At 45.7% G+C, this 15,852-nt stretch overlaps 1 protein-coding gene across 2 annotated transcripts in view; it reads left to right on the forward strand.

Annotated features, from left to right (window-relative positions):
• Nucleotides 1-3,156: 3,156 nt before the first annotated feature.
• Nucleotides 3,157-15,852, forward strand: part of EPHA4 (EPH receptor A4) — a 108,883-nt gene continuing 96,187 nt past the window's right edge. Inside the window, exons 1-3 of one of the 2 annotated variants that reach the window (XM_074877718.1) lie at nucleotides 3,157-3,787; nucleotides 4,687-4,754; nucleotides 9,096-9,759. In XM_074877718.1, the coding sequence (XP_074733819.1) occupies nucleotides 3,697-3,787; nucleotides 4,687-4,754; nucleotides 9,096-9,759 (823 nt within the window). In that variant the 5' untranslated portion in view covers nucleotides 3,157-3,696. The remainder of the gene's footprint in view (nucleotides 3,788-4,686; nucleotides 4,755-9,095; nucleotides 9,760-15,852) is intronic. The other variant, XM_074877717.1, reaches the window with a different exon arrangement.

Below are 15,852 nucleotides of genomic sequence, written 5' to 3' on the forward strand. Positions count from 1 at the left end.
GGGGAGATGGACGAGCACGAGTAGGTGGACATAGAAAAATGGAGAATGAAAAGATAAAGTAAAAATAGAACAGAATGCTCATCCAAAATCACAGCCCTTTCAGGGGCTGTAATGTATTAACTTATGAATGTTGTGTTTGTGATTTGGCAAAATGTAAAACAACGACATCTATGTCAGTGTATATGTATGTGAGAGACACTTAAATCTATTCAGAATGCTCCATTAGATCTGATATTAACTGCAGAAATACATCCGAGACAAACCACGTGTGCCAATGCCCAACTGTCTGTATACTAATATATTCCCTTCGTGTTTTAAAATAAGAGGAAAACAAATTGTGAATGAATAGGAAATACAACGATCTTCCAGTCCTTACATTTCAAGATGATTTTTAGTTTCTCAAAAGCTCTGTGTTTGTATGTTCATGTGCCTGTTTGCCTATACCATTTGAGTCCTATAAACAGTTCCCCAAATAATTCAGCTGGGGGTGACCTCTATGAAGCAGACAGGATCAAACATTTAACACGTCATAATTATTACAGTGCGTGCTGCAAGTGAATATAGTTTCACTAAGGAGCTAAAACAAATATAAGATCTGAGACAAATATCAGAGACACTGGCTGTGCTTTTTCGAGCTGCATTAAATTGACCATTTAAATGGCGTAAACTTGATTATGGTGCAAACATGATTAGTTCCCATCAAAGCTGAATCGCTCCTGATAGTGAGTTACGATAATAAAAGCCGGCAGGTTGGCAGCAGTGCAGGCTGCTCAATTAATAGGCAGTTAAGAAAAAATGTAACAGATCCAATGGCTGTAACAAAATTTTAAGGAATAAGTTTTAATGTCAGGTACTTTGTTGTAAGGTGGAGTTACTTGTTGAAGCTGAGAACAGAAGTTAGTCCAAGTATCTATGACATCTGTTAAAACCAAGCTGGGCTTTTACGATCCTTTGAAATGACACAAAGTAAGGAAATTATGATTATTTTGGCAAGGCTTCTTAAAAAAAAAAAACTTTTCTTGGAGCCAAAATGTAGTGGATTTGGTAGAATTGCAAACATTTTAGTTTATGACATTTGCAGGCCCTTTTTAAATTGTCTGTGTTTATGTGATTTTTTTTAACAAATTAAAATTGCATTAATATAATAGAAATATTTTTAAGATTTCAAAGTATTTAATATTTTTTGATGACAACTGACTTTTCTGGCATGGCAACAAAAATAACTTCAATTAAAAAAAGAAGACGTTTTGATGCTCCACCATTCCCATAAAGTTTAGCCTGACTTATAGTAGATCTGTCAGATGCATCAAAGATGTGAAAACAAGAACACTCAGATTGCTTTAATTGAGGACTGCCTATATTTTTGTGTAAATAATAAAAAAGGAACTAATCCTTTCTTCCTCCTCATTAGACCAAGAATTCTTGTAGATAATTAAAGTCAGGAAGTACAAGTTTTAACAGTTGCATTGACTATGCTGCACTGTTTTCTAACTCCTATTATCTAAGCAGCTGCTTAAAAGATTTATTTTCTACGGAAGGAGAAAAATACACCAGCTATCTTTGCGGAGTTGTCTTTAAGGTTCTGCCAGTGGGTGCTCCCAAATAAATGTTCAAGGCAAAGGAAAACAATCTGAGCCTCAGACTATAGAAACCTCATTGTAAATACTGTGTTAACAAACCTTTTTAAAGCTGCTTTAAAAACCAAAAAATGCATCTTACCTAGATCTTGACCTAAAATTAAAGCAGGTGAAAGATACTCTGTATTTTGAAGCAAAAACTACTAGGAAGAGTGTGTTTATAATTATGTTTTACAAATATTTGAATTTGGGAAAAAGTAGAGTGATTTAAAGAGAAAACACCTGATTCACGACAGGCATGTTTCCCATTGTGCAAAATTGTTAGTCAAACTTTAAGATGTATGCAAAATATTTTTTTTTTTGACTGCTCGAGCTTCCACCGGGGTTCTGTGCTTAAACTAAAGTTAATAGTGGCGATAATTCGTTTTACCCCAGACAGCAGAAAAATCTTGAGAGAGTCTGGATGCGATTCGATGGAGCGGGGGTGCTGGGATGAATGCAGGCGCGAAGGATTTGTGTCCTGCGCGGGGCGGATCCGTGGTACCGGGAGGGGGCGGGGGGTACCGGGGAGGCGACGCGGCGGGGGCCGGGGCGATACCGCGCACACGCTCCGCTCCCGGCTTTACTCCGGCAGGGATCTGTCCCAGCCGAGGGGCAGGGAGCGAGGGAGCTGCACCCACGGGCGAAGGGCCCCACTGCTGCCTCGCTGGGCTGGGGGGAAACTGAGGCAGCGCCGCCGCCAAGCACCTCGGGTGCACACTAAGGCCGGGTTTAGTGCCCGGCAGCAGAAGGCGCTTCACGAACTGCCCTTGGTGAAGCCTTTCGAAGCAAAAGCAGCGTTAGGGACAGCGGTAGTGCCGCAGCGGAGCCCGCCAGCCGCGGCCAGGCGGAGCTTCGACGGGTCGGGAGCCGGCGGCGGCTGCAGCCGGTCCCGCCGGAGCTCGGTGCCCCCCGTTCCCTCGGCGCCGCTGTGGGGGGCGGCCGTGGGCAGCCCGGCCTCGGGCAGCGCCTGCCACGCTGACGCTGCCTGATGCACCGGCGACTGCTAGAAACTGTGGATTTATTGTAAATACGCATTTAGAGAGTATTTTCAAAAAAGTCTCCCGGTCGAAGCGCCCCGAGCAAAGCGGGGATGTGGCTCCAGACCTCTTGTTAGAAGCATTCCCTGCAGTGCCTTGGAGACCCCCGCCAGCGCAGGTGCTCCGCGGCCCGAGCTGCTCCGGTTCGTGGGGATCTTTATCCCTACGTGCTCCACCCGGAGGGGTGCGGGGGGTGGACGCGCGGGCGTCCTTACGGGTCTCGGCGCTCCGAGGGAGTCGCTCCGAACCCCTGCTTTTCCCTGAGCCCCCCCGCCCCCGGCTGCTGCCCTGGTGCATAAAAGCATTAACGATTTGCGGTAAACGGGCGGGGGGGCGCCTCCTCTGCCGCTGTGACCGGGGAGGCTCCGCCGGGCGTTGCTGCGGGTCCCCCTGAGCTGCCCGCTCCTCCCCGCCGTTGGCGGGAAAAGCGCTCCCCGGCGGCGCCCGCCGAGCCCGGCGCCCTCCCAGCCCCCGCCCCCGGGGCACCGGGCACCGCGGGGCGCGCCGGCCGCGCCGCCCCCGCCAGGTGGCGCTGTTGCTCAACGGTGGCGCCGGGCCGGGCCGGGCCGGGCGGCGGGAGGCTCCCGGGGCCCGCGGCCGCCCCGGGCTCTGCGTGGGGAAGATCCGTCTGCGCGGCGCGCCTGTGGTTTCCCCCGCCGCTCCGCGGCGCCGGGGGCGAGCGTGAGGGCTGCTTCTAACTTTTTTTTGTTTCCTCCTGCCTTTTTTTTTTTCCTTTTTCTGTCATTTTACGTGCTCGGACACTGTTAATGTTAAAGACCGCCGCCGAGCGCCCTCCCCGCGGCAGGGCCGCGGCCGCCCGCTCCGCTGTGCCCGCCCGGGGCAGCGCGCCCCTCAGCCCCGCTCCCTGCTCCGCGTCGCCGAGCGGCGGGGGCGGGGCGGGCGGCGCGGGGCGGGCGGCGATTGGTGGCGCGGTCTGACGGGCAGGCGTCGCCCCGCCCCCTTGGCAATGTCTATCGCCCGCCGCGCGCCCCATGTAGGCAGTTATTCCACTGGGATAGAGCGGCCGGAGCGGCGGCGGCATGGCCGGGGTCCCGTTCTGCGCCCTCCTCCCGCTCCTCGTCGGCGTCTGCGGGGCCGTCACCGGCTCCCGGGTCTATCCCGCCAACGAAGGTGAGGCGCCGCGCGCGTCCCGCGGCCGGGCTCCGCGTCCCCTCGGCGGGGCGCCGCGGGGAAAGTTCGGTGCCCCCGGGACGGGCGGGCGACGGTCCCCTCGCCGCCTCGCCTGTCCCCTCGCCGCCGGGCCCGCGCTGCCCCGGCCGGTGGCTGGGCGCCCGGCCGCCGCTGACCTGCCCGAGCGGCGCTCCGGGGGTCCGACGGCGGCACAGGTGTCGCGGGGCGGAGCGGTCCCCGCGCGTCCCCCCGCGGAGCCGGTGCCCTCAGCCGGGCCGGGGCGGGCGGCAGGGGTGCAGCGCTCCCGCCAGCGGCGCCGCCGCGCCGGGGCGGCCCCGAGCCGGGCGGGCGGCTCATTAAACCGGTTTTCCCGGGAGCTCTCGGCGGCTCCGCGCCGTTCCCCGGGGCCGAGCTGCAGCCCGTCCTGCGGGACGGTGCGGCGGCGGCTCCGCGGGGGAAGCCCGTGGGCGGGCGGGGGGGTGGGGGCGGCCCCGGCGGGGAGACCCTGCTAGGTGTCCCGGTGGCCGGCCGCGCTCCCGGGGTCCCAATAAGTAACACTTCTCCGCTCATGGCTAACGTGCAGCGGCGCCCGTACCGGGCGGCAGAACACGCCGGGTGCCCCCGCTCTGCCCGGCGCGCCGGGGGGGTTTCACGGCGGCCCCGCGCCCCGTGAGCGGCTTTAACGCGCGGAGCAGTGAGCGTGCGATTCCCCAGCGCTAAACCAGAGAGAGTTTCAAATTATTTAAAGTATTGACCCAGTCGGAAATAACATTTCGCTTCGAGTTGAAGGTGGATGCGGTCGTGCGCCACGCATATGGAAACGCTCAGGTAAACGATTTATTTTAATACTGCCTTTTGGCAGCTGGAATTTAATCTATTTTATTTGTACTTTTCTGCAGTTACCTTGCTGGATTCCAGATCAGTTCAGGGAGAGCTGGGGTGGATAGCAAGTCCCCTGGAAGGAGGGGTAAGTTTTAAACCGCTATCTGATCAAAAGGGTAAAGGGGGTGATTAGTAACTTTCAGAGAGTCCTAATGGCTCGATTATTGTTGATTGTGGTGAGGAGGTCAGATTTCTTCCCTGGCTTACCAAGTGAATTACTCTTTGTTGGAGAAACTCTATACTCCCTTTGGATAGTTCTGTCATGGAAGAAGTGGAAACCAAAAGGGCAGAAAAGAGGTTTCAGAATTAGGAGATTGGTTGAGGCATGGGCTTAGATGCCTCTTTAAAACTGAAATACCAACAAGAAATGTGATCTGGCGACTGAACTGGCATTCTTGACTGTAATTATTATATCTATGGGCTGTCTCGGCTGGGAGATGTTCAGGGCAATTGCTGTTCTATTTCTGGATGAAGGAGTAGGGATCAATATACAAGATAGACCTTTTGGCGTGACGGGACAGTTGTCCTATTTCAGGGTGTAAACATCATATGTTTTGGTGTCTGAACAGATAAACTGAAGCACCCAGTGCTTGATGGTGATTCCCTGGAGCTTCTTTTTATGTGCTTACAAAGAGACAATTGCAAGAGCAGATTGCTTGAATTCACTGCTCTGTGGTGATGTGATGACATGAAAAGATTCACACATCCATTGCTGGGGCTTAGAGCCCCTCTGCTTAGTGAGCTGCAGGCAAGATATCTCCACTAATTTAGCTTCAGATTAGTGGATGGGCACCTTGCTGCTCTCTCATCTGTGCCCCGTCCTGCAGGGTGCCCAAGGCTTCTGTGGGAAACTCCTGGGAATGCTGGACTTTGGAGTTGGTGGGATCTGGTGGAGACTGTGCATCATGGGATCTCTTAGGACTTTTTAAATAAGCAGTTAGAAGGGCTTTTTCTTTCTTAAAGTGAACAATTTAAGAAAAATGCCAGCAATGCACACTAAACATTAATATATAAAAAACCCACTCTCAAATCCTTTTAATATTAAATGAGTAAAGCTGCTTAGTGTGCTTAAGCAGAAGTAACTAAGTCAAACTGATTGAAAAATAGAAGTGCTGAAAGATCAGGACCTGTGCACAACAAAGCACTGGATTCTTCAGGAAACCTACAAATTTACTTTTTTGTGTGTGTTCCCGCTCGTAATTAGAAGAAGCAGAGCTAAGGAAACAGCAGTGAGTGGAAGGAATCCGAGGTTGCGTTGGTTGGTGATGCATTATGCATAAGCTCTGAATAACCATAACATGGGAGAATGGGGGATTGTTTTGCTCCCCGGTTGTAGTCAAGTTCACCCAGAACAACAGTCCTGGCTTGTGCTCGGCCTGAGCCCACTGTGCTCTCCCTGACGCTCGTTTTTCCAAAGAGTGGGGAAGTGATTGGCGGGCCTCTGGCAGCACCCACAGTGCACATTTAGTGCTGATTGCAGGCAATTGCCCTCATCTTTTGACAGTGTGGAAAGGTACGGCTCTATCTCAGTGAGAGTCAGGCTTCCTTGTTAGTGCTGTACCCTGGGAAGGTCAGTTAATGAGATGGGGTCTTTCATATGGCTTTCCAAGGGGTATCTATGCTGTATATTAAAATAGGACCTAAAATACAAGTTTTAATAAGTCGGTAGTAGAATTGATGATTAGAGGACAGCAGTGTATTATTAATGGCGGTTGGATTCCTCCTTTTCCCCCGCGTTTTCTCTGAAAGCGCTATGGAAGCTTGAGAAGGAAATGTGTGCTCTTATTGTGGACGTGACTCGTTTCACTGAACCTACATACGTGTGTTCTATTTTTAAGCCTGTAGTGAAAAATTTAAGAGTACATGGTCTGTCTCTGAGACACAGTGCTTGGAAAGCATTTATTTTAACTTCATATGCTGCAGATTTATTTCAAGCAGCAGAAATGAACTCGTTCATCTTCCTGGGAAGATTCTGTCCTTCAGTGCTAGTTCTTCTTTAACTGTGTGTACCTTATTGTCTATAAAAATGGTATTTTTTCTAGATCTAGTTCCTGAGGTGTGAGGGCTGTGTGGGTAGGAAGGGCTGGAGATAAACATAGTCATTTAGCAGTGACTAGCAGTAATCAAATATATAGTACCCCTGGAGGAATTAATGAATTGCATTATAAATGTAATTAATGATTTACTCTTGCATTTCACAGTTGAAAAGCAGGTTTTGCGCCCAGAATGTTTTACTCTGCATCATTAAACCGTGGGAAGACTTGAATTATAGAAGTTAATTTCATCTTGAAAGCAAAAAGTTACAGCTTTGACCACGTACTTAGAGTTACAAATCATTTACAGTGGCTAGAAATTTGGGGCTGCAGTTACTTTCATCTCTGGCAGTAGCGTACACTTAGGTTTGTTTTGTGTATGTGTGTTTATGAAATAAGAAACCCAGCTCTATATATTTGTGTATTTGTCAGGAGACAGGGGCATGTTGAGAGCCTGATCTGAAACTTGCTGAATTTAGTTTCAGTCTGTCCGTTGACCTCAGCGGTCTCTTTATTGAATCCTCTAGCAGCATCCTCCATTGTATAAATTACTAAAGGAAATCCCATCAACAAGTATTATTTCCCTCTGCTTCTTCCTTTCTCTTGTACCACACACAATATAGGTAGCTTAGTCTGAAGATAAGCAGAATGGAAAGTGATGGATCATAAAGACAATATTGTAACAGTAAACTAGCTCTGTGGCAGCTGTAAATTAAACAACTCTGTCTTCTTACTAACACCATGTTACACTTTACATTGATAGATGACTTTTTAAGATTTATTTTTTCCTTTTCCATGAAAAGGAGTGACATGCTGAGTATTGATTTCCCCCCCCCCCCTTCATTTTAATTTGCAGTTATCTCTAGGCAGCAAATAAAATATTATTCTTTCTGCTCCTAGTGACTCATGGTGCTAACTACTGTCATTCTATAAACGGATTCAGCTAAGCTGGAATCTTTTTAAGTAAAAATCACTTGCATAAGAGCAATCCTTGTGAGAAGAATGCAGGATATTATACAAGAAGCCGCTTAACGTTAAGAAGGCTTCTGTTTATCAAAGCCATGGCTTCAGTAGTTCGAAAAAGCACTTCTGGGGAGTCTCTTTTAAAGTTACTACTGTTTTCCAAGGATAAATTTATATGCTTCGTTGTATCATCTGCAAACCCAGGCAGTATATCGTTATCTAATATATTATTTTTTAAAGAAGGGTTTTTCTGATCCTGAAGTGCTATGGGTTTTTTGCTGGAAAGATATCTCTCCCCAATGCCCCTACTTCCCTCCCTCTCCCTACCAGGACAGCACTGTGATAAACTTTCTTCTATGATAATACTTAAAACAATTTTTTTCTTGAAACTGTTGGTTATGTGTGCTTTCCTTTTATAAGTTTGTCATGCTGAACTGAAGTAGGGCCAGATCTCTTCTTTCTATACTTTCCTTAGATTGCATATGTTGTTGTTTCATAATTATGTTGCCTGTTAGTTTGGCATTTCTGAAGCTGTCTGAACTTTGAGGGCTGTAAGAGTTTTGAAGCATGCTGCTACCCTGATCTTTCAGCATTTACCTTCTTTGCTAACCTTTTTGGATTTTTGATAATATGAATTTAGTTATTTAGTGACATTCCCACCTTCCCACTAATAAGAAACTTTTAGATAGCAAAGTTGTGGCACTGTTGCTGGTAGACTGATGATGGTGTTGCCTTACCTGTCCTTCCATCTCTAAGTGCCACCCAAGTCAAGGATCCAGTTCTCTATAGACAGTTATTTCTGCAAAAAGACTATTTGCTGAGTGTGTTTGGGATATTGCTGGCCCAGGAAAGTAGTCAGCAGCTTAAAGAAATAATAAGGGGTGGCTTAAGAGTTTAAAATATGTGGTAGTGATGCCAGAAACGTAGATGTGCTGCCCTGTGCTCTTTGTGCAACTAACTCATGCAATATCACTGTTTGATATTTCCACATACAAGGTGGGGTCTGTGCATTATCTGCCTTGTCTGCCACAGGGGAAACACTGTAGTGCCAGTGCTGTACTATGAGTCTGTGAAGTGCCATGTGTAGCCCTTATCCAGGCAGGGTCCTGTGGTCTGAACTGTAGAGGAAATAAACATAGTCAGTAGAACATTCTTGGATTGGTTCAGAGGGTCTTTAAAACACATGCACGTTCCTTGAGCTGTTACTTGTTTTGGAGCTCGTTTCTCCTGAATGGGTTCTTCTTTTAATGTCCAAGTAGTTGAGGCCCTGGCTATGGCTTGGTCTGCTGGGGGTTTTTTTGTTTGTTTGTTTTCCTCTAATGGAAAAAATGCAATCTCCGTATTAGTTGTGGAAGTGCAGGTTATGTTTGCTGTGTAGTTCTGTTGTTCCTTTTAATGCTGATGTATTTTTCTTCCCCTTTTGTTCGCAGTGGGAGGAAGTAAGCATTATGGATGAGAAGAACACCCCAATCCGCACATATCAAGTCTGCAATGTGATGGAGCCGAGTCAGAATAATTGGTTACGAACTGATTGGATTCCCCGTGAGGGGGCTCAAAGGGTATATATTGAAATCAAGTTCACGCTAAGAGACTGCAACAGCCTACCAGGTGTCATGGGAACTTGCAAGGAGACTTTCAACCTTTATTACTACGAATCAAACAACGATAAGGAGCGTTTTATTCGAGAGAGCCAGTTTGCCAAGATTGACACCATTGCTGCTGATGAGAGCTTCACCCAGGTGGACATTGGTGACAGAATCATGAAGCTGAATACAGAGATACGGGATGTGGGACCACTCAGCAAGAAAGGGTTTTACTTGGCTTTTCAGGACGTTGGTGCCTGCATTGCTTTGGTGTCTGTTCGTGTCTTCTATAAGAAGTGCCCGTTGACAGTTCGAAACCTGGCACAGTTTCCAGACACCATTACCGGGGCTGATACATCCTCTCTGGTGGAGGTTCGTGGCTCCTGCGTCAACAACTCGGAAGAGAAGGATGTGCCAAAAATGTACTGTGGGGCAGATGGCGAATGGCTGGTGCCCATTGGCAACTGTCTGTGCAATGCTGGCTATGAAGAACGTAATGGTGAATGCCAAGGTAGGATGAGCCATATTGTACTCTTCATTAGGGCTTAGTTGAATGCATAATTGAATCGGAGATGAGAGTAAATGGAGTAAAGCCAGTAATTAGCAGCCCCTGTGGGATGTGGTGGGACAGAGGGGTTTAATGAAGAAGTCCAATAGCTCCAGGTGGCAAGGCTAAGAATTATATAATGCAAAACAAATAATACTGCCACAATAGGCAGAAGGCGAAACACATTTTCTAGCAGGCGCCTAAATGTGAATTGGCTCGCGATAGTCACCAAAATGTGAATGACTGCAAAACAGTGCAGTTGAGCTACCGTCATTTAAAGAGACAAATCTTTAAAGTTTTATCTGAAGTGAACTTTAAGCGCAGGAAATTCTGTCAAAGTCTCCTTTGGATAATGCAGTGGGTTAAGAACCAGTCGGATGGGGGGAATGGGTGTTTTAGCTGGATTACCTTCCCACTTTCGGAAGGGGAAGTCTTTGGTGTTTTACTTGTTGCAAATTTTTAGCACTAAATAATGCTTTGATATTTGACACTGCTGCCTTTGTTAAATATTTTCATTTCTCAGAGGGTCTCCATTGTCAGCTTAATAATAGAGGTGCTAGGATACTCTTAGAAATGCTAAAAGTCTCCACCTCACCCTCCCACACACACCATCCTCTGTGCTGCAGAATTAGGGATTAAAGTTTGTATAAAAGACAGATTATCCTGGAAAGAAAGAAACCTCAAAACCTCTGTTCTCTTCGCCTCCCCTTTCTGGAAAAAGAAGTTGTAATAGATTAGGGAAGGAGAGAAGGGAGTTTATAAATAAAATATCTTTAGACTCAGCTTCTAAAGTTTTGCTCATGTAAGCATAAATTAAGATCAAACTAAAAAGGATTCTTGCACAGGTCAGTGGGCTTAATTTTGCTGGCTACTGAATTGAAGGTGCTCAACTCCTTAGTGGATTTGGACCCATGTTTTTGGAAAGGTTCTTTGGAGCCAAATGACTTTGCTTCACATCTTCTTGGTGTGTTTTTCACGAGGTCATTTTTTTCATCTTGAGACTGAGAACAAGATAGCAGAACAAGTAACTGACTGCTTTTGTCTCCTGATGTCCTTCGAATGTACTACTTGATTTCTTTTAAATGATAATTTACAATCAATATGAAGTTCATTACTATGCATTGAAATTAAGCTTTGGCAGGAAAGAAGCGCAAGTATAAACTTTGGCCTCCATTTCTAGTGTTTTTGCTATATAGAAAAAGCTTAAGTGTGCTATATTGGCAACAAAATTACCATGGGCTGTAGAGAGGACTGAAAGATGAGCAGCATGATGGTGGGGCATCCTGTCTGGGGTAAATAACTCTGTTTTTTCTGGAACTCTGGGAGATAGAAACTTGAAAACTTGTGTATTGTTGAACATGCAAACCTGTGGCTGTGGTACTGACGGTGCTGCTGGGGAGATGCTGTTACTTTCTAATAGTTCTAACTTCTGGGCAAAGCTTTTTGACGCCTTTACAGCCTGGGTTGGTTATTGCATGGAGATTATTCTGCCTTCTACTAAAGGCCTGTTGGGTCAGTACCGGGTCACTCTGACACATATCTACCGTTTTTCAGTGTCAGTGGCTGAGATGTGATGAGCTAATTGCCTAACATCCTATGTTGTTCAAGGGAAATCTCTTAAGGTTTTGCTGGTGGGCAGTGGTGATAGTGGGATGGTTTTTTTATTTTATTTTTGTGGTGTTGGACTAGACCTTGAGGATGAATGTTACCTCTCAGCTGTACCTGGGGAAGGTTGGGCTCAGGAAACCCCATTATCTGCTTCCCAAGTAAAAGGAAGATCAGGCGATGCCATATTTACAAAGGAGAGAGAAATGTTCTGTCTCTTGGGCTCTCCAGAGTGACGTTGGCCTGTACTAGTGATTTTGAGAGGATTTGAGCCAGCATGTAATTTGAAAGCGTTAAACCCATTTCATCAGCACTTATTTGTGGTTTCCTTTTCTCACATTTGTCATTCTCCAGCCAGAACAGGTTACCGGGAAGCTTCTCTTCATGAATTCATAAAGTTTACCAGAACTATAGAGCTTGCACTCTGGTTTCCAGCAAGGCCGTTAAAGCAGTTTGGCCTTTGACACTGCTGAATGAGGCTTCCCCTTTTCTTACCCCACTTAACTTCATAGTTCAGCAAATGTTCTGCTTTGGCAGGTTTTTGGAGGGGAGGAGGAGGATGAAGTGGGGAGGATTCCTGTGCGTTTGATATAGAGAATTGGAGGCGGGGAGAGAGACTCTGAGTTTGGGAAAGGCTGTAAAAGGGTGCAGAGCTGGGACTGGAGCTGGTGAGCAGGTTCCACCTCAATTGTTTTTCAATAGGTTGACTGAGCAGGACAAATAGAAGGAAAGGTCAGAGGTTGTCCGTTTCCTCATCCATCTTTCCCTGTGATCCTAGGGTCAGAGTTAGGATTGATTAAGATCTTAAATGTTTGACAAAAGCTCGGTGGGCAGAAATAGTTTAGGCCAGTGGATCGGGTCTTCGCACTTGTTAGGAGATCCATGGGAGCTGTCGGAGCTCCCTGTTCTCTCCTGAGACCTGTCCCCTGCCGCACAGTGCTGGGACGGACCAGCTGGAGCTTGAGTTGCCCTAAAAGCTGCTTCAAGTTCGTACAACCTTCTGTTTTTTAAATAATACGCTTTCTTTGAGCTACTTTTGCTTAATTTCTGATGTGTGTGTGGGAAGTGTAATGGGAAGCCACTTCGCATCTCAAGTGGTTTCTGTAGTGGGAGTTAATGACTCTCTGACCTTGAACAGGATTTTTAAAAAATTGTGTTGGTGGTATGGAGGTGTTTGAATATGATGACAAAAAACTGTCCTTCCTCTGACTGCTGTTTTTTTTTTTTCCAGCTGACTTTATTGATGATAATTGTCTTGCTGAACATTTGTGTGTGTGTATATATGTATGTATATATGCAAAAACCTGGGGCAGAAAGGGAAAGGAGCCAAATATTTAATCCATACTTATTTGGGAAGTCTCACAGGTGTGTCATAGGAGTGGTTCCACAAAACTGGTCCTCATCAGTAGAAATATTAGATGAACACTGATTCCTTGCTTACAGATGAATTTTCAGTTGTGAACTTGATGCTAAAAAAAGCCCAATTTGCTGTTGATTTTTTTTTTTTCTTATTACTATTTATTCTCCCCCCAACTTTCTGTCTTAATGGCTATCCATTTAGGAGAGTATAAATGTGGAATAATGTGGATGGAACATGACTATCCCAACTAAGTGGCACATCTCAAGGCTAAGGTAATTAGTTCTTTAGGGCAAAGTTGAGACAAAGTAACTTTAAACTTTGCTTGTATGCATCATTGTTATGTAAATTGGTTTGTTACATATTAATATAATGTGGCTTGGATTTAGTTATGATTTCCTTATGATAAAACACATATCTTTTTAACTCAGAGAAGGAGGGGGAAAACAAGCAGGAAGGGAGAAAAGACAGATTAAAGAAGCAATAGACTGTAGCCATCTGTGACGATTTTGATGCTGTGAAATTACAAATCTCAATTTTAGACCTGCCATTTAGTATAAATATGTGAGACAGTTGAGATTTTTACTGTGATATTGTAAAGGTTATGAGAGCCAACAGCTTTGTCTTCATCTACACTTGCTTTTTTGAGTTGTGAATTGGCCAATTGGCAGAAAATCCAGTGTCATTTAAAATATGGCTCAGGCCTGGTTTCATATCAGTGCTGTTTTTAGAATTTTCCTTCAAACTTTGATAAGAGCATCCCTAAGAAGTAATAATTTGAATGATAAGATTCTTTTTATCTCAGAGGCTTTGAAGAGTGGCTGTGATCATTGAGAGCAGCAGTTCAGTTTACATCAGAAGGGTACACTTTTTTTTTTCCTGTGGTAAGATTTTTTGGATGGTGGGTTTTGTAGGGGCAGGGAAGTGAAGTAATTTGTGTGTACTTTCCAATTTTAGTCATAGACAACTTTTTTTTTGTCAGAATAACACCGATGAACAGTCTAGCTGCACAAAAGGGTAATCAGAAGAGTGAGTAAGACTGTACAGATTTGAGATTTCAGAAAGATTTTTTTTTTTTTTTCAGGTTCATTATTTTTGGCAGGGGAGAAAAAAATGCACAGACTCAACATGTTTCGTTTTAAAAAGGGCTGAGAAGACGGAAGCTACCAGGAGGGGCATGAGAGCGATAGTGAAACACAGTCTGTCTGAACCAAATTTAGTTGGTTCTCTTCTCTGCTGAAGGAGTGATTTGGTTATGTTCTCATGTAGCTCAATAGATCTTTCAAGGGTTGCTCCCTCTGATTTTTGTACCACCTGGTGCATTTCAAAATCTGCATTTAAACATCACTGCAGGCTCTGTATTGCTTTCCTCCTCCCTGGCCCCCTCAGAAGTCAAGCTACAGTTGTCAAGCAATTGTCCCTTCATGTATCCCTTGGAGAAAGACTGGGATTGCTTCCTTCTGAATTCCTGACAGAATTTCTGCCGGTACACAGGGGAGCAATATCTGGTCCTTATTCTGCATCTTACTAGTAAAAAGCATGGTCCTCAGAATCAAAGCCAGATGAGCTGTTGTGGTGGTGTGAATTTCGTGGCAGGTCTGTGTGGGGCATATAGATCATCTTTTGGTTTTTGTGCGTGCTTTTTTTAAGGAAAAAAAAAAAAAGGGGGGGGGGGCGGGGGGCAACCCAAAACTTTCCAGACAACTCATCTTGTGTGTGATGACTTCAGTATTTAGATCTTGGCTGGGTAAGGTTATTATCTGTCTAATAATATGCTCCGCTGAGCTTGGTCGTTATTGCGCTTGTGAGAAGTGATTAAAGAAATGATCAGCAGTACAGTCTTTTGAGACTGCATCAAAAAGCCCCCCAAACTTGTGAGATAAATATCTTATCTGGTTTCGTTCCATTATGCCACATCCTTTTGATATATTGCAGGGAGCAGGTGAGGTCACACAGTTTTGTGAATCAGAGACAATTAACACTCCCATGACTAAATGGCCATTTTATGAATATTCAGAGCCTGCTTCACCTCCCTGGGAAGCAAACATGTTGGTTCCCTTCTCTTTCCTCCTGCTGGAGACTAAGGAAGCTCTCCCTGTGAATGGGGATTGGCAGCTGTCGGGGCTTTGCCTTTTGCATGCAGCAAATTCCTCATTTACATCTTTTGTATACACCCTTATGCAAAGTAGCACACCCATTTCCCCATTTCACAAAGGAGATAAGAGCTTCCTTTGGAAACGCCAGCCAAAATCTCCTTCTGTTTATGCAGAGCTCAAAGATTTGGATTTTATGCAAATAGATTCTGTTTTGATTTTTTTGATCTCTTTGTTTAAGAGATAGTGTAATATTTGCACAGTGTGCTCCTTGTGCCTTGAGGTCTCCTCTTGACTATGACTGATTGTCACTCTTTCCCTGATCTCTGCAGCCTGCTTGCTCACTTCAAGCAGGCGTGTGGGAAAGTGCTATGCTCTGAAACGCTGGCCTTGTTTGTAAAACGCTGGCGGGAGGCGTGGGGAGCACCATTTCTCATGCCTGGTAGGTCTGCAGGCCTTTGGGTGTCATCTCCTCTAGATACTCACCGGTGACCATGAAGCCCCTCTGTAGCTACAACCTCAGCTGGGGGAATGACCATCTTTGGAAGGTGGGATCCCCCTGTCCTATAAGTGTGCACACACACTTGTGCATGAGAAAGCACTGCATGTTATGACATTTTCCATGCGTTGAGCTGTCCTGCTCAGCCCTGGCGTAGTGCCCTTTGCTGGCCTGGTGGCAGAAATGGGCTTGGCCTACGGCTGTAGTTTGGGAAAAAGGGGCTGGTAGTGCTTGGGTAAACATGCACAAATGAACTGCTGTCTTTATTTATTGAAAGAAAATAATCTGTGAGAAAAGTTCTGCTTTCTTAAGCCTCATGATTACACAAGAACCCATATTTTATTTTATTTTTGGTTTTAGTGGCTTTCTTTTCTTTTTAACTTTTCTTTATTTCAACTTTACTTAAAATTGCCTTTGGCTTGAAATAAAGCTGAGGCTCATTAAATGCTCCCAAAACACAGGCTTGTTCAGAATGGATTTGTTGAAAGGTTTATTGATATAAG

The sequence above is a fragment of the Strix uralensis genome, chromosome 9 (genome assembly GCF_047716275.1).
Source record: "Strix uralensis isolate ZFMK-TIS-50842 chromosome 9, bStrUra1, whole genome shotgun sequence".
Taxonomy (NCBI): domain Eukaryota; kingdom Metazoa; phylum Chordata; class Aves; order Strigiformes; family Strigidae; genus Strix; species Strix uralensis.